The sequence below is a fragment of the Neodiprion fabricii genome, chromosome 7 (genome assembly GCF_021155785.1).
Source record: "Neodiprion fabricii isolate iyNeoFabr1 chromosome 7, iyNeoFabr1.1, whole genome shotgun sequence".
Lineage (NCBI taxonomy): Eukaryota > Metazoa > Arthropoda > Insecta > Hymenoptera > Diprionidae > Neodiprion > Neodiprion fabricii.
This window is the reverse complement of record NC_060245.1, coordinates 8,005,199-8,028,105: the sequence shown is the minus strand read 5'-3', so window position 1 is coordinate 8,028,105 and position 22,907 is coordinate 8,005,199. Positions and strand designations below refer to the sequence as shown.

The 22,907-nt window shown below is 36.0% G+C and overlaps 2 protein-coding genes across 5 annotated transcripts in view; one reads left to right on the top strand and one right to left on the bottom strand.

Moving 5' to 3' along the window:
* Positions 1-22,907, bottom strand: part of LOC124187153 (thyrotroph embryonic factor) — a 219,627-nt gene that overhangs the window by 121,330 nt on the left and 75,390 nt on the right. The window lies entirely within an intron of this gene.
* Positions 22,247-22,907, top strand: part of LOC124187155 (serine/arginine repetitive matrix protein 3) — a 29,019-nt gene continuing 28,358 nt past the window's right edge. The window contains exon 1 of the mRNA XM_046579464.1: positions 22,247-22,825. Coding sequence (XP_046435420.1) covers positions 22,743-22,825 — 83 coding nt within the window. The 5' untranslated portion in view covers positions 22,247-22,742. The remainder of the gene's footprint in view (positions 22,826-22,907) is intronic.

The window sequence follows — 22,907 nt, the reverse complement described above, 5'->3', positions numbered from 1 at the left end:
AGTGTCCGAAAAAATTTGAATCCACGTAACAAGTAAAGAAACCACCCTACAGAATTAAAAAAAAGGAGATTAATCCTCTGAATGTCACCTTTCTGAATCTTTCTTCAAAAATCATCTTCGACGTAACTGGCAGATTTGAAAACTTTTCAAAGATGGTAAAATTCGGCAATCTAAATTTAAACCTTACCGCGATACAGATATCGTAAAAGTGACGATCATGTTTTCCCGTCTCACCATCTTGAAGAATAGAGTTTTTCCTTTAAATCCCTGCTCTTAAATTTGTCCTATGTTCTTTAATACCAAAGACAGACTCAAGACAAAGAGGATTTTTTCTCTTGTTATGTAGGATCAAAGTTTTTTGGACACTATTATTTTAGGTTGGATAACTTGGCGAGAAAAAATTGCAGTCAAAAATCAGAAAAAGTATTTCGAAGGGGAAACTCCAAGCTACAAAACGGTCATTTTGGAAATCTATAAAAAAAAACTGTACATCGCGTATGACCGTGCGAAGTCGAAGGCTCACTTTACAAATTTGACACGAGTAACTGAGAAGTATGATTATTCGAGAAAAAATGCGTATTGGCTAAATCTGGAAAATGGTGCTTAAAAAATCCAGTGTATCCAGTCGATTTTACTCTATGATGCGTCGCGTTCGTTAAAAGACCATTTTCTACAAGTTCACTGGATCTTTGTTTTTTAACATGTTGGCATCGTTAAATATTTGCTTTTACAACATTGCCCTGATATTGATTGTGATCGACTAATGCATTAATGAATCGAATACCGAATAAAAAGAATCCATCCATGAATTTGTGAAAAATAATTTTCCGGGTAAAATAAATTATCGTCTAGTGAAGTCGGACGAATCTATTAGACTCATTTCGAAGCGTTTTGAAAAAAAGCTTCGATATCCCAGGTTTTGTTATTATAATTTCAATGTTTTACATCTTTGTGTTTTTAAAGAAATATTCAGTGAAATCTTTAAAAATCCGTGGAGTTTCCCGAAACCCTTGGAAATTCTTGAAATTTCGCGAAATTATTGATGCCCATAAAATTCTTGGAAATCGCATGAAACCTTGAGAAATTTCTGAAATTTCGGAAAATCCTTGAAACTGCGAAATCTTGTAAAACCCTTCAAAATTCTTCGAGGTTTTACGAAATGTCTGAAATCTGGTGATATGATTTCAAATCGAAATCTTTAAAATCGTATGAAATTTTCTGGAAAACGTCGGACTTTTGATAGCCTCCTGAAATTCTTTGAAATCCTGTTTCATCACGTATCATTTGCAATCTCTGCTGAACAAGTGTTCGGAATCACGTGGAATTATTTGAAAGCTAACTGCAATGATCAAATCTACCCTAGACGCAAATTAATAAGTGGTTGTTCAACCCTCGTGTGGAATCAGTTACGCAACTTGTTTATTCTGCCCGAAGATAAGATTTCTCATTCATGTTCTGCTCATTTTAATTAAACTACATGCAAATAATGTTGAAGGATTTTTTTAATCTACCAAATATAAAGTGACGATCGAAAATGTAATTATTTGTGCATTACGCGCTTCTCAGTTTTACCGATTTAATAACGATGTAATCAACATCACAAATTATTAAACCACTCACCGGATTTCTGAGTAAACATAACAGAACGAAAACTTTCATAAATTTTCAAGTGACTCAAAATTCTGCTATCGGTAAATGAGGATCAAATTGATGAAAATAATTTCTTGACTTCGTCGACAGGTAAAAGAAACGGGGATACGTAAAATGACAGTGTGAAATAGCGATGGCCACTGATCTGAAAATAACTGATGCATCGATTAATGGAGTCGCAAAAAGAAAAAAAAAACAAAAAAAAAAAAAACTCTAAACCCGTCTCGATTAAATCGGCAAAAATGAATCGATTAGTCGATTATTCGTGTTTTTTATTTTTAAACGGTGCATTTGGAATCAAAACTTTGTAAATGTCAATACCTATGTAGGCTTAATAGCAGAAAAGTTTTTTAATAATTTATAGTTTAATTCAAAATATATTTCAATTTCAGGTAAAAATATTCATTTATCTTTCACTTGGTATGTCAAAAAGGTATTCCGTAAGTAAGGCAATGATATTAAGTGACATTTTAATCACATAGATTGATAGTTTTTTTTATCGCGTCGTTTACGGGAGTTAAAAACAAAAACCGATCGTGAAGAAAAATAATCGATTCGGTTGATTAATCAAGTTTGAAAATTAATCGATTATACTCGATTGATCGGGATAAAATAATCGATTACTTTTGATCATTGTCAGTGTGAACGAACCTTAACCGCCACGGCAAGACACGAAATCACGATACGTACACCGATTACCGCGTGTAAACAAATTACCTTGAAGGTTATACGGTGATGAGGATTTCCCTAACTTGCATCGTCAGCCGGCTTCGAGATGCGAGTCACATTTACTGATTGCGAGCGTGTGCAACGACTGACGTATGAACAACACGCGAACACCGAACACCGGATGCACAATAACGGAAACACGTGTGACGCTCGTACAGCCGAGTGTATCCACACTGGTTTACCTGACTTTGTAACGAATGTTCGGTTCCAACGAGCACCGAGCGAACAGACGAAAATTTGTTGGAAATTTTTTCTACTATAGAGTGGTTTTTTGCCAGAATGCGGAAGCTCGAAGAGAATGGCAATTGTATACGAAAATGTAGGCACCACACCGAGAAAAATTTCATTTGTTAGAGTAACTAAACAAATTCAGTAAAACAGGTATCGTTAAAAATAAAAACTGTTTCAATATTGTTGGAATTACGAAGAACGAGGTACGCGTTACCATTTTGCGCTATTTTCGATCGTTTTTTGGTAATTTCAACGCAAAATCGGTTTGTGAGGTTTACTCTACTTTTTTAGTTAAAAGAGGCTTTGACGTCAATTTATTGTTGCACAAGCATTAAATTTTCGCAACAGTTACAAGTAATGAAAAAGAATAGTAACGGATACCAGACTTTCCGGTAACAGCTAAAAAACTAATTGTCATTTTCTACCTAGAACTATATTTTTCGATTGTGGTAAAAAATGAAAATAGTTAAGGACTGAGCGGTGACCGGAACTAAAAATTTCTCTCGCATGGATGATTGATGAACGATTCCTCGATTTTGTTCGTAATCGACTTTTTATTATAAAACTTTGTCTTTGTGACGTTTAAAAATGTTTTTACATGTGTTTCTTTTCTTATTTAACGCTGTCTTATAGCTCACCTCTACGATTGCTAGATTGTGTTTCTAGACATGCGTTTGAATCTTAATACATCGAGTTGCATATAAATTATCCAGCTTTTACATTTAAATTACAGGTTTCATAAGTATACACGTTAAATTGGCATGAATAGAGAAGAATAAGCTAAATTATAAATAAGATATACAGAATTTAAGATATAATTGGATTACAGGTAAATTATCGACTATTCTACGAACATAATAATATCAGTTCGTCATTTCAGAAGGAAATGTGGATTTTAGATTCATGGTGATAATCGATAAGTTAAAGGATGTCATTTTTATCGAACATGTTTGAATCTTACATCTGAGATGGCCGACATAGTTCCGAAATGACGATTTGCAAGTAATGTCAATGTAGAAATGACTTAGATTTTAAATATCGGTTTGTTTCTGACCGTGATGTTATTATTTCTACTTACGTGTATCACTTATTTTGTATTACGTTTGAACCAATTTGATTCAGTAGTTCAAGAGTAGTGATAGTTGGTTCAATAGGATTTTGATTCATTTCGCTAATCTCACGTACGATTTGAAGACAAGAATTCCTATCCGATGGTCACCGACTCAATTTCGTCACTGAACATTGAGCTGCAGTGTCACAAAAATCGCGAGGATTCCGTCAAGTGCTAAAGAAAACTCCTCTTCATTTTCATTCGTTCAATGATAATTGAGAAAAATATATTCGGTTGCCGATCAACTACCTCCATGAATTCAAGAGTAAATCTTTTTACACGTACTAACGTTGCAAGGTTACTTTGATTTACCCGCCACGAGAAGCCATAAATTTTCAAACAGAGATGTTTTTTAATGTTTTTTTTTTTTTTTGTCTATGTTTCTGTCAATTGCATTATCATTTTGGATGCCAAATTCTTTAGCTACCAATAACCGCTTGTGGAAAATTTGCGCACTTCGCATTCGTTTAATTTGTTATAAAACCCTGACAGTTACACGGTTAAAACGATTCAGGCAATTCATTCAAGTCTCGCGTAACAAATACTAAGATAAAAGGAAAAAAGGAATAGTTAAGCCAGAAAGTGTGGCGGTTAGATAGGTTAGGAAGTTTTGAAATCTGCTTCTGCCCCGTTGTCCGTCACCTTGAAGTCTATTTCTCAGCTCGGGTTGTTTAACTTGGATACCTACCGTCACCGTTAGAACGACCAACATTGGGATTCTGAGATAGAAACAACTCACCCAGCTCACGATTATGTACATTAAATCAGACGACAGGCCGCGGATCGGATCTAGTGCCAAGATGTATTCAACGGTGTGATACTTGGTCGTGGTAATAAACATCGACCTCAGTCCACTGAAGTTAGAATAAACAAAGAACAGATTCGGCGATCTATTAGACTTTTAGTCGAAAATTCAATTTTTTTTACGAAAATGGATAACGAGCCTTTAGCATAAAAAAAGATGCAATTTTTTTTATCAGGAAATGGAATTTTTTATCAAATTGAGATAAGGCATATCTCAAAATATACAATCTAAGGTATATTGTCAAATTTTTTTAGACCTGAATGTTTTAAGATGGCGATGCTACAGTTGCTCGAAGTCAGCAGTACAGATTTTCGCCGTGCAGCCTAAAAGTCTCAAGCTTTGACCAAAATCGAAAAATTTGATTTTTATTATTAAAACATATCAGTACACTTCGTACGACGGAGAGAAAAAAGATTGAAAATTTGAGACCGTATTTAAAAAAATAAAAATAATAAATCACTCATTTCTGTATAAAAAATCGGTAATAAACAGCATTTATTGTTCTTTTTTTTTTTTTTTTGAAAAAATTCAAACTTCACGCAATGGCCAAATATTTCTGAAAAGTTTCATCTAACAATAAGTCGGTTGACAATTCACTGAGATACATTGCACGGCGCAAATCTGAGGTGCCAACTTCCGGCAGCTGTGGCGCCGGCATTTTGAAATATTTTAGTTTACAAAAATTTGTCAATATACCTTACATCGTATATTTTGAGATATGCTTTACAACGATAAGGTTAATCTGAATTGGGAGATAGTGCAACGAAACCAATAATCAAAACATCGGTTTCTGGGCCTCTTCGAGCGAGTTCAGCTTGGACTCGGAAGCTTGAGACTGAATCTCCGAATTTCTAGGAATTCTCAGCTGTCGCGCCGCCACATTGGTACAAAAATACACGGCACAGAGCCGCTTTCAAGTCAGCCTATAGATATAATAACCATGCGGGGAAAAAATGAATGTGAAAAGTGCGATTGAAAGCCGAATGATCCAACCGCGAGGTTGATCTATTCGGGGATCTGCAGGTATAGGCACGATAAAACCTGTTCAGACTACTTTCTCCGCATGTAAATACATCTATAAGAGCGATGAGAAGTAAAATTACAAGGGAACAAACGGCTGCAAAAATTGCTTGAGGTAAAAAGTACGCAAAACGTAAAAATAAAGTACCGCACCTGCAGTGGCGTAACTTCCGTCATCGATGACGGCGGTGACGCAACTTGAGGGGGTGGGGGGATCGAAGTTCCGAATTTGAAAAGTTCCAAAAGCGCCTGCACTGAGAGAAATTTCATTTGTTATACCAACTAGAAAAATTCAGTGAAACAGGTATCGTTAAAAAAACTCTTTCAATATAGTTGGAATTGCGAAAAACGAGGCACGCGTAATCATTTTGCGCTATTGTCGATCCATTTTTGGTAATTGTAACGCAAAATCAGTTTTTTCGCTTTACTATACTTTTTTAGTTAAACAAGGCTTTAACGTCAATTTATTCTTGCACAAGCATGAAATTTTCGCAACAGTTGCAAGATAATTAGTAACAGTGATCGTAATGAGAAAGAATAATAACGAAGGAAATCAAAATTTTAGGAAACACCAAAGTTTCGAGCGGTCGGAAATCCGACGGCTCAAAGTTTCGAAATGCATGATTCCAAAAATTCGAATTAGGATAGAGCAAAATTCCGAAAAGTAAAGTTTCGATAGAGTAGAATTCCGAAAACCAAAACATACTCACACAGCGTAGCTTACTCGACGAGTCGGTGTAAAAAATAAGGCAAACCGAAAATCAGAATGACCAGGATTTCGAACGTAAAAATATCGAAAATCCAAACCAAAGTAAGATCAAAGTGGTGAAATTTCATCGGGCCGAAAATTCACAGAACTAAAAATCTTCGATCATTCCGAATTTCAATATTTCGGATTTTTGAATTTCCTCATTTTCGCACTTTTGAAACTTTGACTTTCTGGTGTCGCGCCCTTTTGGAATTTGGCACTTCGGAACTTTTCGAATTCGGCATTTCAAGTCCGCCCTCTTGAGGAATTCGCAAAAAAGTATACCAGAAGCTTGCGGCAACGCTGCGACTCGGCGACCTGACCTGTCTCAACGCATAATCGTCGAGGGGTGACGAACTTCAACCGCATGTAAATTGACCGTATGCAAAAATCATTGTAATCCGTCCCGGAAGCGTGCCAGCTTTGACTGGAAATTGCGCGTCTCTCCTCCTTCGATCCTAGATCAACGACGTGATCTACAATTCCGCTAGAGTTGACGATCAATTTCTCTTCCGGGTGCGTTTTAGTCCCACATGTAACGCCGGGTTTGAATTAACCTCACATTGTCTTACACGGGCAAAATGTTACATCCATGTACCCGCGTATCTCGATCCTCAGCGCCGATAGCGCAGAGCGGCTGGAATTCTCTCAAGCACAAGAACCCGGCTTTGGATATGAGGATCGCTTTCACCTGCGTCAGACCCGAGTGTCGATTAGCAGTTTTGATTTCGCAATCGAGCGCAGATCGCTTAATAGGTCTCCGCGTGCATGTACCTGCTTATTTTCTTTTTTCTCTCAGCTATGCCGCCGTTTCGCAACAGATCGGAAATTTTTACCGGGTATACCATAAATCATCCGATTTGCCGATTTTTATACTATACTCAGTTTACATTTCGTTGTCAGCTTGTTCGTTTCTTTCGCTACGCTCAAGATACGAACTGAATTGTAACAGTTAACCCATGGATTAATTGAAATCTGGGTGATCAATCATCCAACAAATGCCATCTAATCAATTTTATGTTAATAAGCTTTGGATCATTTATGCAAGAGATGAAGACTTACTGAACGAATTGAAGAAAGTATACAGATACATATGTTACAAATTGTTTAACTACGTCATTACAAATGGTTAACCGTTAATTACCCATCGATTTGTAGATAGATAATTTATTAAATAACCATCAATCACATTATAAATAAATAATTTAGTTGGAACAGCTGGCAAGCGACGTCGGAAGTCCGGAATTTCAGCAGACTCAAAAACCAAATATATCCAATTCGTTTCGACCCATTTTTTGGAATAATTTCTGTCAGAGGTTATCGCTAAAATCAATCGCACGTTTCATGGTTTATCAATGCGTAGCAAATGAATTGGATGCTTTCAGTTTTTTGCGACGTAATATGCCATGTCATAATTCAGTTGTATGAATTTGTAGAAGAACAGGCACGATTTTTGAAGCCCTTTTACGATCTTCGGCGATACAGTGCTGAGAAGACGGATTACAATCGATAAATTGTCTCATTACATATCGATCGAGAAAACATCATTTCGGATCGCATCGGGTGCTAATTTTCAATGAGAATGAAAGCTGTTACCGGTAAAAATTTCAAAAAACGACTGAAACATTCGAAACGTGAAGAGTCGATACTTTTCTTTCAATCAACCGGCGGCATGACTTTTTGAAAAAAAACCAACAAGTAGGTAAAAGTAATTGATTTTTTGTCTGTCATTTGATATGTACACAGATTTAAAAAATTCAGCTCCGAGTTCCATTTATTTGAAAGTTTTGTAACAAAAGTCATGCACCGCGGTATGTAACCATGTAAGAATCATGTTCTCACAATTTTTACCACGTGCCTACTTTATTTACTGGACGGAGACATTCAGCGTGGTTCGAGTTATGAAAAATGGCAACACGCTTCGGAGATATTGCCATGCGAAACGCCGACTTATAAGCATCCGAAGTGAAGTGCCATGGAACGAGATGTACGACATATTGAGAAAAACAAAAGTATCGAAGAAGTGTTGCACTTATTTCCGCCGACTGTCCTACAAAAACAGCTCGCCGAATAGGAGTAGCAAAATGCAGAGAAAGTCAAGATAATGATCGTTAGAAAAACAGCAGATAGAAAACAAACAAGGAATGACGAAAAAACTGGAAAAACACATCGTAAGTAAAAACTAAATTTCCTGAATGCTCACAGACCGGAGGACATCTTTACAGAAACGGCGAAAAAAAGTGGCGCATATATTGACAAAATTTGTCTAACATATCATTTATTCAGTTGATTGACTACATAGCAATTTTTTTTTTTTTTTTTTCTTACGGAAATTTTAAAAAATGGCGGACTTATTACGCGGTAAATAAATGGTTTTTCTTGACGCACGCATTGATGATGAAAGTTTTCAGCATTGATCTAAGTGTCTGAAAAAATGGACTTATTTACAATATTGCATGACAGACGTATCTCCGATGTGAAACAATCTGATGACGTTTAAGAAAACCCAAAAAAAATTAAAATTCGAGGATTTCTATTTTTTGACTCAATTCTCTACCGGTACTATTTTTTTGTCTTTTATCGTGTACTTAAATTTTTTTCTCTCGAGGTTCACATTAAAGGTATTGATACGTAGAATATGATGTGAAAATTTCAAAGCAATCAAATCCTCCGTACGTGAGTTTGAACATTCACCAAGTAAAAAAAAACCGAATCGGTAGAACTTTTTTAAAGATATTTCCGTGAAACAATTTTATTTTTTTTTTTGTTATTTAGTTAACCAACAGAATAAATGATGCGTGAGAAAAAAATTTGTGAATACATGCGTCACATAATTTTCACCGTTTCTGTAAATGTTCTTCCAAAAATCGACGAAATCGCGTACAAAAGGCCTTAAGGACTTCCGTTACTGTGAAAAAACTGTGAAAAAATTTAGTCACCGTATGTGAAAATTGTTTTCGGACAAAAAAGTTGAGGTTAGTAATTGAAGGGAGGTCTTCCAACGAATCAAAATATTGCGGATACACGCCTCTGTATATAGACTCCAGAATTTCGTCGAGTACGTGCGACAATGAGTGCAGATCATGTTTCGAGGAGTGTGCCGATAGTGTGACCAATTCCTCGTTTCATGCGAACTGATTACGAACGATGATATAATATTTACTATAAGCAAAATAATTCACGGAAAGTAAAGTACCAGCAAAGAAGTTCAAGTCTCAGCATAGATTCTGCTTTGAAGATTTTTCTTCGCAGTTGTACGGCGCAGACACAACATCAGGAGAAAAGGTAGGATTGCGTCACGTTGATTTCGGCAAAAAGGATTCCTGCTTCAAGCCTGAGTCTCAAACTTTGAAGAAGCCAGTGAAAAAGGAGGGAAAACAACAGAGAGCGAAGTTTCTTCGGAGGTTTATAAAAAGTGGTTCATAAAACTGACCGACTATCAGGCAGTTGGTAGTCAACCATGCTGACATGGAAGGCTCTATGGAGTGTGTCGAAACAATTTATGATCTAGTTGAAAGGAAGTCATACTTGCGAATAACGTTCAATAATCGATGATTAACTTAGCTGAAGAAGATATATTGACAAAGACTCATTACGGTTGAATATTCTTGTCAAGCTAAGACTGACTGTGAGCCCTGCCAAAACCAGCACTTTGAGTACCAAGAACGAGGTTCAAAGGGCGAATCTAATAAAGTAGTAAATACGATAAAAGAGGTACTGATATCACCATGCCGCTCAAATTGATCCGCGTATAGGTGTCCATGCAATTGATATCGAGGCACCATTGTTAAGTAAATTCATGCTTATTACACGTAATTCCAATGTGTCTCTAACAATGGAATTGGACGCGAACTTGCGCGTTGTTCAAAAAGGATTAGACAAAGAGAGGATGAATGGCTTTGAAGCCAACCAGCTGATCCAATTATAATCTAGCTGAAGCTTGGCAGTCAAGTTCAAGCGACTTATGAATTGATGAACAGTATTAAGGACTATCGCCAATGTTGCACGCTCAATCGTGTGGGATACAAAAACGCGAAAGATCAAAAAGTCGACGGGATGAAATCCCGAAAGTCAAACCGCCGACGCGACGGTTGAAAACGTAGAAAGACCATAAATACGCAAAGAAGATTTGTAGAGAAATAAAACTGAAGAACGCAAAAATGTATAAATAGGTTTAGACGGACATTTCTTTTTTTTTTTTTTTTTTGCAAATGGCCGAGATTACGAAGGGCAAAATATTGAATTGCGAAAATACCGAAGAGTCAAAAAGTCGACTTTTCAAATGTCAGACTCATCCCCTTGTTAAAAATCTATGAATCCGAATTTATCAATAACAACTGAACAAAGACTCCCCTCACGGAAAAAAACCCTCAATTTTTGGGAGTAACCCTCAAAATTTAGCGGTTTACACTGAAGGATAAGGATAAACCCCTAAATTTAGGGGTTCACCCCCAAGAGTTGAAGGTGAACCCTCAACGGTGAAGGTGAACCCTTAACGATAAAGGTTAATTCCTAACAATTGAGGGTACAATCCCCAAGACGTTGAAGATACGAATAAGAATCTGAATATTTTATATATTTTCGTATAGTGTATGTACACATACGCATACATCTTTATTATAACATAATAATGAATGGAATGCATTGGGTATAGTTAATTCTTCGTGGTTATATGAATTATACATACGTACATTAAATTTTATTTACGATCATTTTTCTGCGTGTGGATACATTATACCCTCCTTCTATATTAAACCCGAATTCGTATAGATATACAAGAATTTAATAATGTTAATGTATAATTTTCGTGGCATTCAATGATAAAAATTAATATCCAAATGCATGTATAATATATGTATATGATCGCCTCAAGATATCAAATGAGAAATAACCAGACAACTTCTTGATTAGTCAGTTTCTTTTGTATTTACTAATGGTGTGCAATGCACTTTTGTAATACCGTTACATCTATAATCCCAATAAAATGACATAATAAGCTCTTGACTCAAGTATTCTTTCAAAGTGAATCCTCGACTTGAGAGAAAACCTTCGACTTCGAGGATAACCCTGAATTAAGGGGTACGAATTTACCCCCCAGAGGTTGAGGGTTAGTTTGGGGGTTATTTTGGGTGTAAAATTGGGGTTTTTTTCCGTAAGGGTCGAAGGGTCGAAATTCCGAAACCCGCTAAGGACAGAATGGCCAAAATGCCGAAAGGTTGGATGACGTCAGAAACCCATATATTTTCTGCAACGCCACACGTATCCGGTGGCCGGTATGCCATTTAGCATAAATCTGCATAACTATGACAACAGTATCGCGGCCTTTCGACTTTCTGACCCTTCTGCATTTTGCGGATCGTAATTTTGCACTTTCTGAACTTTGGTTGTCGACAGCTAATTTTTTTGGTTTTGCGGCAGTTCGAAGCATCGACAGCTCTCAATTTCTCATTTCGGAACTTTCATTTTTCTGTACATCCACATTTCGTGCTTTGGCCAATTGGAATGTCAACTGTTCTGAAAATACTTTTTCGGACAAGAGAGGGTTCGGTTAAATGAACTTTCGGAAAAACAATTGTTCTACTCGGTGATTTATCAAGAATCCCAACTTCGGTACGCTGATTATTAGTTGTTTTAAAATTCGTGTCTCGAAAATTTCGGGTTTTCGATCAGTCAACTTTTTGTTCTTTCGGGATTTTGACCCCCACCTGATCAATCCACTATCCTCTTTTTTGCAAACGAATCTTTACCCACTTCCCCCAGGAATGTGATCGGCACTTTGGATGTTTCTTTCAGAATTCAACCAGGAATCAGGTACTTCTCACTCAGTCCATCGATTCCCTCTCTGTTATCTTCGGCTTTCTTTGGAGCTCGTACTGAAGTTACGAATGGCACGATTTCATCTCACGAGTTGCGATGCCGTAATGCAGGCAACAATCACCGAAGTCGCAGCATTCCAAACTTGTCGTACTCGTCAAACAATTTTTCTTGTACATCGATCGCTGTCATCCTTACCTCATAATCATTATCAAACGGTTTCGAATACCATCGTTATTCATCAACGGATGAAACATCTTATACTGGATACTGGTCCATGAACTGGCGGACTGCAAGCTGTTTATTACAGCGGTTGATCACACGCGATAATTTCTAATTTTTTGCTTCCGTTTAAACAGCTGGGGTTGTTAGATTCAATGTAAGAAGGTCTTTCCATTACGTGCATAAGAGATGACCCGAGTATATTTGCACGAGGGTATTCGAATCCTGTATGGATGCCATTTTTCTCACGCATGGATACGCGGAGAGACCTCAACCATTCTATCCAGGTGGATCAACTCTTTGAATCGAGTCATCGGTGCGTCTGGTTGTTTGAGGTGTATGCGTGACCCCTTTGCCATGAATTTCCCATGAAAAGTCGACCCAACAACTTTCCTAATGGATTCAAAAACTCCTCGGATAGCGTTGCATCCACACCAAATTACAGTAAGTTATCGATTTGCCAGTACATCGGCAAATGTACACTTGCCAACGTTTTTACAAGGTTGGAGTAACTAAAGTTAACGTCACAAAACATCGGGAAGATATCCATCATTTTTCAAATTTTAAAATGACTATCAAGGAGAAGATTTTCGAAAAATATGCCTTACTAAATGTCGGTCAATTCCAATGGTGCGTAGTAGAGATTGTTCCCGAACATGCACCGTCACGGTAACGTTACCAACTTCAACCACGTGCTTCTTTGATAACCCTGTTTGGGAGCATGTGCGTGCCAATAATTTTGACAGATAGAATCCTCTCGACTTCTATACCACTCGCCGACTTCCCGACTGCATTAGCGAGTGGAAATACCGAATGAATGCCGCAAGGACACCGGAAATGATGCAGAAGCATCGAACAACACGGTTGGTTCTCGGCTCCCAGGCACACGTTGGATTGTCCATGGCTGGGTGAGGAATAGAAAAGTGGCAGGCTTCGGCCACCGAGAATCGCAGGCGGCTCCCACAGTTACGCCAGATTGCCATCGGCTCACCTCTTTAGTGTGTTTGTGCGTCCTCTTCACCCACGTGAATAACAACCACGTTCGTGTGTGCCGGCCAGGTATCGTGGTCAAGGAGAGGCTGACGATGAGCGTGCAGGGCACAAAACCGTGTAAATGATCGGTGACTACCGGGCGTTGCTGGACTAATGATCGACCATTTGCACGATTCGATTATCCAGCCTACAATCTTGCGATTGGCTCTGCTCTAAACCCGAAACAACCTTGCTTATCGACTCTTGGATTTACTCCGAGAAGCGATTCTGTCTTTCAACCTTTGAAGTGGAACATCGGATCTTTCGTGCTCGTGTGATTTCTTGTTATGTGTATGTTTTGTGAACAAGAAAGAAAAAACTTTGGGACTATTGGATCTTCGACTAGAAGATTCAAAGAAATTGAATGCTTGAATTTTTTCAGAATTTTCGGAACGCTTTGAATGGCAAAAATAAAGGTTCGACGTGAGGACTCCATCTTTCAATTTACGTATACTGAAAACCATGTTTCACTTTAAAGGTTAACCACGACTTCCGATGTACTATTTTTAACGGATATCGAAGAAATTAAATTGAAGATTGATGTTATTGCAGGTGGGTAAAAAAAAAAAACGAGGAAAAATTTGTCATGTTCAGCAAATATGGTGAAACACAGGATAATTTCGGAAGAGAATCTCTTCCGGGGAAAATGGCCGGCCATCGATCAGTTTGAAATACCCCGTTCACTTGAAAATGAAAATATTGACTCGAAGTGCCTTCATTTGAGTAAAGAAACATTTTTGGGACGATTTTGTGATGTTTTGGATATGTTATAGGAATAGTTTTTTTGTTTTTTAATTTATGTTTTTCTCGCAATGCGAGAATAATTATGCAAAATAAATAGCTGCAATCAATACGTCAGAAAATTTCACTCCTATTTCCATATACTTGACAATTATTTGATATATATCTTGAGGAAATCGTAAAAACGAAAATGAAGATTGTAAATTATAGTTTACAAAAAAGCGATTGGGATACTTAAGAGATATTTGTAATAAAATTTTGGATTAGTATTCGTAGGTCAAATGTGATTCGTTAATACGCGAATTGCATTAAACAAAGTTTCTTCGTGATATAACATTTTTCTTTAACTTCGTGCATTATTTACGTTACAATTTCACTGTCAATCAATAACCAAAGTCAATTATCAATGTAAATACTTCAAAGCAGATAGTATGATGTATTAATTCGCGTTAAATTTTAATGCAAATAACGATAATGGGATGGGACTATTTGTGAAGTCGGAAAAAATTTCGAGTTCAGACTTGTTTTTGCCTCAGTTTTAGAAAAATTAATCTGTTTATTGAAAGGAGCATACTCGATTTTTTCAAATTTTCGTCTGAATTCAATTTCGAGTTGTGAATTTGAGAAAATATCCAGTTCAAATTCTTCAACTGAATACAACTCGCAAACGAAATTGGATATTGAAAAAAGCCAGAACATTTTTTTTTCTGTTTTAAAACATAGATTAATGAAACATGAAAAAACTAAATTCCATAAGAATCACTGACTTCATTTAATCTTAAACACAGATTTCTTTCTTTTAATTAATGGTTCCGTGTGATTTGCTTCCGAAAAACATTCCCAAAGTATTGATTTTATTATAAATTTGAGGTAAGTAAGTTTTTCCTAATAAGCAGATCATTCAGTAATTTGGACATTAGGATATTTTCCCCATTCATATGGTTCTTATGATCAATCGGGAAATCGAGCCATTGAGACCAGTTTTCACAATTGGAAAATTCAGAATTCAAAAAATAAGAACGTACCTGGCTCTGGTCATCTGTTTTTGCACCGAAAAATACGTCAAAAACTTTGAAAAATGAAACTGAATTTTCTACTGATCTACTCCACTCCAATGATAGTTCTCTAGAGTTCAAATTTAAGTAAGAGATCAGAATCATTCGATACCGCAAGAATGATCGCAACCTCAGATTTTATTCAGTGACAAGGAAATTTTCTACTCAGTAATCATAAAAATTGATATGCAAAGATAATGAAATGTAATTATTTCATTATAATTTTTTATCTCCTTCACAGCGAATTATACCGAAAGTGAGGTAAGTTTGAAATTTTTTAATTTGTAATTCGATTAATGACTATTATAAAACAGGTAATTATAGTCTCGAGAATTCGAAGCTTACAAATAATTTGAAAATACTTCATAATTGGGGGCGAGGTTGAAATTCCGGATTTGAAAGGTTCCGAAAGCTCCAAATTCCGAATTATTTGGTGGCCAAATTCAAAGTAAGGATTCAAACTTTCACGAACGTCGAAGTTTCGAGTGGTTCGAAACCCGACGTTCAAAGTTCCGAATGGGCAAGGACGAGAAAATTTAAAAATCCGAAGTTTCAAAATTCCGAGTGATTGAAGATTTTAAATTCTGCGAAGTTCTGGTTTGCTGAAATTTCACCACTTTGATGTTTGTTTGTTACGGATTTTCGATATTTTTACGTTCGGAATCTGGTAATTCTGATTTTTGGTTTTTCTGATTTCTTACACCGACTCGTTTAGTAAACTACGCTGAGTGAGTATGTTTCAATTTTTGGAATTCTACTCTATCGAAATTTTATGTTTCGGAATTTTGCTCTATCGTAAATCGAATTTTCGAAATCTTGCATTTCGGAACTTTGAGCTGTCGGGTTTCCAATCATTCGAAACTTTGATGTTTCTTCAAAGTTTGATTCCTTTACTTCAAGTTTCGCCACGAAATAATTTCGAATTAGGCGCTTTCGGAACCTGCGCAGAATGTTCACCAGTGTGATAAAATTGATAACCGAAAAAAAGTGATCGAAAAGCGATAAACAGGCCGATATTTCCACGTTCGTTTCCCGCATCCGGATAGCAAAAGCATTGGCACACAGCACTCTGCCAAATCTATTATGCAATGTACGATCGCAGACAAATTTACATGTAATTACAAGTCAATTCACTCAGTCAACTAACTCGTCATGACGCTGAGCTACCATCCAGTGAATAACGTCCAAGTTACAATTTCCGCGAGCGAGATTTATTTAATGGAAACGTTATACGAACAATTTAAACATTGTGGGATAAATCCGCCTGCATTTATGCAATTTACGGCACATTTACAAATGCCGGCGGATACTGACCTTATGTTACAATGTCGACATTACGTTTCCATGAAACAACTTGTACAGTACAAGGTAAACATGCAAGGGAAAAAGTAAAAACTGAATGAAACAAATTCGGGTTATCGCCCGATTACAATTTATAATTAATTGTCTTTTAATTCCAATTTACAGAGAATTACATTTTTGTCAATAATTACTTGTTACATGCGGCGTTTTTGTTCAGGGTAAAATAAATTACAAATTATAATCGCACTTTATAATCAAGGGAAAATAAAATACAAGATACACTGGCATTTTGTAATTTGAGCACAAGAAAATACAAATCATATTCCGTCTCGTATATGAAGACTGATGAAATACAAAGTATTTTGTAACTTTTGAACGAAATAAAATGCAAATCATATTCTGTTTCGTATAGTATGAAACTTGATGAAATACAAAGTACATAATAAAAAAGTAACCAACTTCGAATCAACAGCAATTCTACCAAGTAAATTATACGTTTATTCGGATCAATTACAATTTTGGCATTTAATAGACATCATTAATCAATTCAATTCTAATTGTGAATACAACAAACCATTACACTAAGTCTAAAATTTCAACAAATACCAGCACCTTTACAATTTTTTATATCGTTTTAACCCAGTTACAAAATACCAATATAATCTTTATATTATTTTTGATTCATTTTTTTTTTTTTTTTTTGTTTCCAAAATACCCACAAATCGTAATTAGCATTTTACCCGCGAATTACAAAATTAAATTGCCGTTCATTGTCGCCCAAATTACAAATCATATTCGTAATTTGTATTCAACTAAATTTCACAATTGTGCCCGTCACTGATTTCATGTAGAACGATGATACAGGTGAGTTTATTTGAAAAATTTTTAGTCTGTTTCATATAATGCCGATAGACGCGATCACGTGGTCAGCCAATGTCTTGAAGTGGAAATGAAATCTAGATTGGAAATCGGAGGAGGACGACATCGCTCGGGGAGTACGGTTCACAATTATAGCTACGCTGACGATGAGGATCGGAGTTTTGAAAGGAGGTCCAGGGCGCGCGTCCTGCCACGTGACTCGAGCCACGTCCATACGACAACGTCACAGCCACGTGATGTATATACCGGCAACGATGAATTTAACAAAGCGACGATGAATATTAATATTCGGACACTTCCGCCGCGCAGCGAACACTTAGAAAGGTTATAATATGTAACACCGCGCTGGCAATTTGGCGGTCGAAACATCTAATCCTGCAATTAGTCACGTTTGCCGGAATTCTAGCTATTATAGATTATCGACAAAACAAGGGAGCTAGATAAATTGGAGTTTTTATTTTTTATTCGATATTTCAATTTCGAACCGAAAAAAAAACTCAGTATGAGTGACCATGTGAATTTATAGATTGTTAGAAAACTGATTAGAAATAAATGTCTGAACGAAGTGGTCAACTTTTTAAAGTAACAAACGGTTTTAGACTGGCCATGAGCCAGCTCTCAAACTTTCCGTTCTCACACTGCAGATTCCAAGTTCTTGGAGGAAAAAAAAAGAACAATATCCAATTCGAACTTCGAACTACAAATTCAGATTCGTGATTAAAGATTTTGAAAATCTGACCTTATTTGTTATATATATTACATTCGTGATTAGCGATCCAAACAACTTCACGGTACCAATTTTCATTCGAATTCATTTATCCATTCTCAAGATCTCGTTATTCTAATTTGATTTTTTGGAATTTTGTCATTTAAATAATTGAAAATGTGCTGAACCGATCAAAGCCAAATCTATTCAGTTCTAAGTTTGGAAAAACTGCGTCGATTGAGACCAAAATCATTGAAATCCGGTTAATCGCTTTCGAGATATCGTCGAATAAAAATATCTATCGCATAAACCCATTAAATCATATAAACACACAGCAACTATCAGAGAATGATTGAAGATAATTCTCCCAACTTCAAAACGTGAAGATCCGGTGAAAACTAAACGTTTCATTTTCGGAATGATTCCAATAACTTTCTTTTTTTCCGAAAACAAAGAAATGGAAAGCCAAAAATTTGAACTGTATCAATTAGTTGTATCCGAGTATGAATATTTTTTTCGAAAAAAGTCGCACCTGCGTCGACTCTTCGTCCTTGAATAAGGACGAGTAATATTAAATACTTATACTAAAAACATCGAGTGTGACGTATGATAATAGAAAAATAATAAATGAAGTTACAATTAATCATTCTGCGCATCGTTAACACGCAAGAGGAAAATTCCAAGCACGTTTCGGAATTGGACATACCTAACGCAGCTTTGTTCTGCAAATAAATCTAATAATAAAGCAGGAATAAGAGCCATTGAATTTGATCAGCACGCGGAATGGCGCGGAAGGCAGGTAATGTTAACATAGTAATAATTATACAATTGTTCTAATAAAACAATTGTTCACGTTTCTTCCGTGGATGAATGCATGAATTTACGTAATCAGGGAAGTGGTCGCTGTACGTATTTCAATTAAACGTTTGCGATTCTTTTATTGCTCTGCAAAAAATGAGAGATTTTTGAATTTTGATGTGAAACTGTACGATTTTAAGGGTGTGAATAATTGTAAAACTTCGGGAACAGCTTCGCGAAATTCTTATGTTCTGCGAAACAAATTCAAAACAGCTTCATTTCTACACATTTGATCAAAGTCTGGACACATACTTTTATTTACTTGAACTTACACAAAGTCTGTATATAATATTTTAGGTAAATTTGTACGCACTCCCAATTCCTGTGAAATGATTACACAAAGGTTTTCAAAAACATTGGATGTGTGAAACGACGAAATCTAGAAATACATATTATACTGTTGAATATTAGCGCCAAAAATAGGAATCTGCCTTATCATTTGTGCAATCAATTATCGGCCGAAAAAATCAAAGGGAAAGTTTCGATCGTATCTTCAAACTCTCACTTCCTGCACACATGTATTTCTCTGCAAATTATGAAAATCTTTTTATCAAAAGAAATCAACTTTTATACCCGCAATAAAGATCCTGTATGTACATAAAATTGCAGTATAATTAAATGCTCATTTATAATGGTCGAAACTAACGGTCGAAAAAACGACCCAAATTTGACGATTTATCTTGGGACCATGGAACAAGGAATAGGATTTATTTTCAGAGGGTTTATTGAACACATATTGAAGTATGAAAAAAAAAGTTATCGTCATCAGTTTGATTCAAATGGTGGTGGCAGAGACTAACTTTTAAATCGCCTTTTTTTTTAAATAAAACTCCTTCATGGGAGGACGGATTTTTCGTAAAGTATAAAACTTTTGAAAAAATGAGTCGATTATTGGCCAAAAAATGAGCAGTAAATTGTGTGCAAAAAAAAAATTTTACATTATATAAAAAAACGGCTACGTACTTCCGTAAATAATGAAATTGTAAAGCTACTGTCAAAATTTCCAATCGATCCATGCAATGGTGTTCAAGTAATCTGTCCTCCAAGTTTGAATAGGTGGTCTCGAAAAAAATGCGTCCAAACTGTTATGATCCTGAAATATTATTTGTGCCAAAAAAATCAAATTTTCCCAAAATCGTAGAGCGGTGTTTCCGCTCGAAATATCATAACCTCAAAACACAAGACTCGTAATGAGCGTCCTAGAAGTGAAAAAAACGAGATTTAGTAATTGTTAGTTTTCCAATAGCTGACGAATTTTGTACCGGATGCCAAAATCAATTGTCACACGTCTATAGTCGTTATTGCGTACTTACCCGTTGCTGAATATGTAACTCGAATCATTGTCAGAGGGAATCGACGTCAGATGAGGTATTGATCGAAACCGTGGCCAATAATAAGCGACAGGAGTTACCAAACAAGCAATTATTATCTCGAATATAGGTATGAATCGACCCCTATTCCACGCTTCGCGTTGTTCATCAATTGATATGTTTGTATGAAAATTTGAACTCACCGTTACAAAAACTAATTCTCTCTTCATTGCCAGACGGTTACCTAATTAATTTACATCGCAACGTCAAAGCGATACGCTTTTAACCAAATTATTCGCGAAGTTAATTTGGATTTGGTTCAAGATTTTAAAGGCAGAATGAGCTCTGTGACAAGACGGTTGACAGGATTCGAAATTCCATAATTTATTAATCAAGCTCCATGTTCTTAAGCTCTAAGCGAAATTGATTTCAAATTTTAGCTGATCCCTTTTTACACAGAAATAAATTTCCCGTTCGATCGGAAAAAGTGTCATTTTCATGCTTTAATATTTTTTTTTCAATGATATGCTATTTTCGCGGAATAAATTGTAATCGCTGTTGAATTTCGTCCGAACAATAAACCAGCGTGAGTTTCAGGAGACCTGAATTCTCGTTTATGCATTGCTGATTGATTTCGATGCAGACTGAAATATTGAGTTGTTCTTTTTCCCTTCTTCTTAAGGAAAATGAATCTATCGTGACTGAATCTGTATTTACAACGTTGTCAAAATTGACTTGTATCAATCCCCTTAACTTTGATTATAGCTCGAAACTCGAGGACATGTCGATATTTAGATTCGCAGGAACGCGGATATGTAAGCGATGGGTAAAACATTTTTCTGCATGAATAAATTTAAACTTCGTGCAAAACATTGCAGCGGGATACTATAAAGTTTGATTAGGCATCTGTAAGAAATTACAAGCGTATCGGGTGTGCAAATTGTATCAAATATTACAGATGTAAGTATTGGTTAATTTTGGCACATAAAAAAAATATACGATAATGTCATCGTTCTGAAGTTGTGATTATTGATTTGGTTGAATATATATTTCAAGCTGTCGAGATTCAATCAAATGATTAGATCAATAAATGAGCTTCAGAATAATGAAGATCAGACACACCCCGAACATCATTGAAGTTTTGAGAAGCGAATATTTTAATATGCGTTCAGATTATTTGTATTCAGTAAGTTGCCGGGTATTGATTTAAATAACGTCGAAAATTGATTATTTCAAAAAAACTTCGTGCGTCATAGTTTTTTTTCATAAAAAATTCAGATAATTCTGTGACTATCGTACAATTAGTAAAGCGTTAGAAAACAAAAGTTGGCATTCACATGAAAATCTATCGTTCAACCGTTCAACTATGTGACTTTTTTGCAAAAAAAATTAAAATAAATAAAAAACAAAATGATGAAAAAAAATTCAACGAGCATTTTTAAACTACATATCAAAATTATTCCTGAATTGAAACCACATTTGAGGTAATTACATTGTTTTAGGTACCTCTTCTGATTGTAAATGGCCGTGCAAAAATTGTGAAAAATAACACATTCTTTTTAAAACACGGGTGAAACATTAAATTTTCGACTTTAGTGGGTGAATTTGGGTTGATGTTCCTAGAAATAACCCACATAATGAGAAAATTTCAATTTTGTTCGTTTCAGTCCAAAATTGGGACCACCGGAGAGCACGCATCAAATTTTCAACGCGATTGAAGATCTTTTTTGGGACTTGGTTGATTAAAGACTCAATCAATTATGGTTCAATTGACTTAAGAAAAATTACCAAGTGTAGTTCAAACTAGTAATAAAAGATCTTCAGAGTTTAAAAAAACATCCATTCCAATCTTACAAATTTTTTGGTGGCAAAATTTAAAGTCAATAAATCGAACTTCGACGAAACGTCAAAGTTTCAAACGGCCCGAAACCCGACGCTCAAAGTTTGGAAAGTGTAAAGTTCCGAAAGGGCAAAAATGAGAAAATTTAAAAATCCGAAACACCAAATGTTCGAAAATTTTCAGTTCCGTGAATATCAGGCTTGGTGGTATTTCGCCACTTTGATCTTTCTTTGTTTTGGATTTCCGATATTTCTACGTTCGAAATCCTGGTCATTCTGAGTTTCGGTTTATTATGATTTTTCACACCGACTCGTTGAGTAAACCACACTGTGTGAGTATATATTTAAATTTTCAGAATTTTACTCTACCGAAACTTTATATTTTGGAATTTTGCTCTATTGGAACTTTGCACTATCGCAAATTGAATTTTCGGAATCTTGAACTTCGAAACTTTGAGTCGTCGGGTTTCCGACCGATCGAAACTTTCTCGTTTCTCCAAAGTTTGATTTCCTTTCTTGTGAGTTTCGCCACGAAATAATTCGGAATTAGGCGCTTCCGGATCTTTTCAAATTCGGAACTTGCACCCCACCCCCGTCATTTCAATCAGAAAATACTAAAGCTAATTATTTCTACGACATTGTTCCGCCTCCCGAGAGTCTCTGCACTTACAACGTGTAGCCTCCACCTTAATGACTCCTGTCTCTGAGCACCGGCAGCGGAACCTAGGTGGAAAAAAGCCGCAAAGACCCGCAAGAAAGATAACGCGAGGAAGGTAAGTAAGCTGGTTAAAAACTCCAGCAAACTCATCTTCGTCGTTATATCATCATCATCGGATCATCCTGCAAACTTTTCTG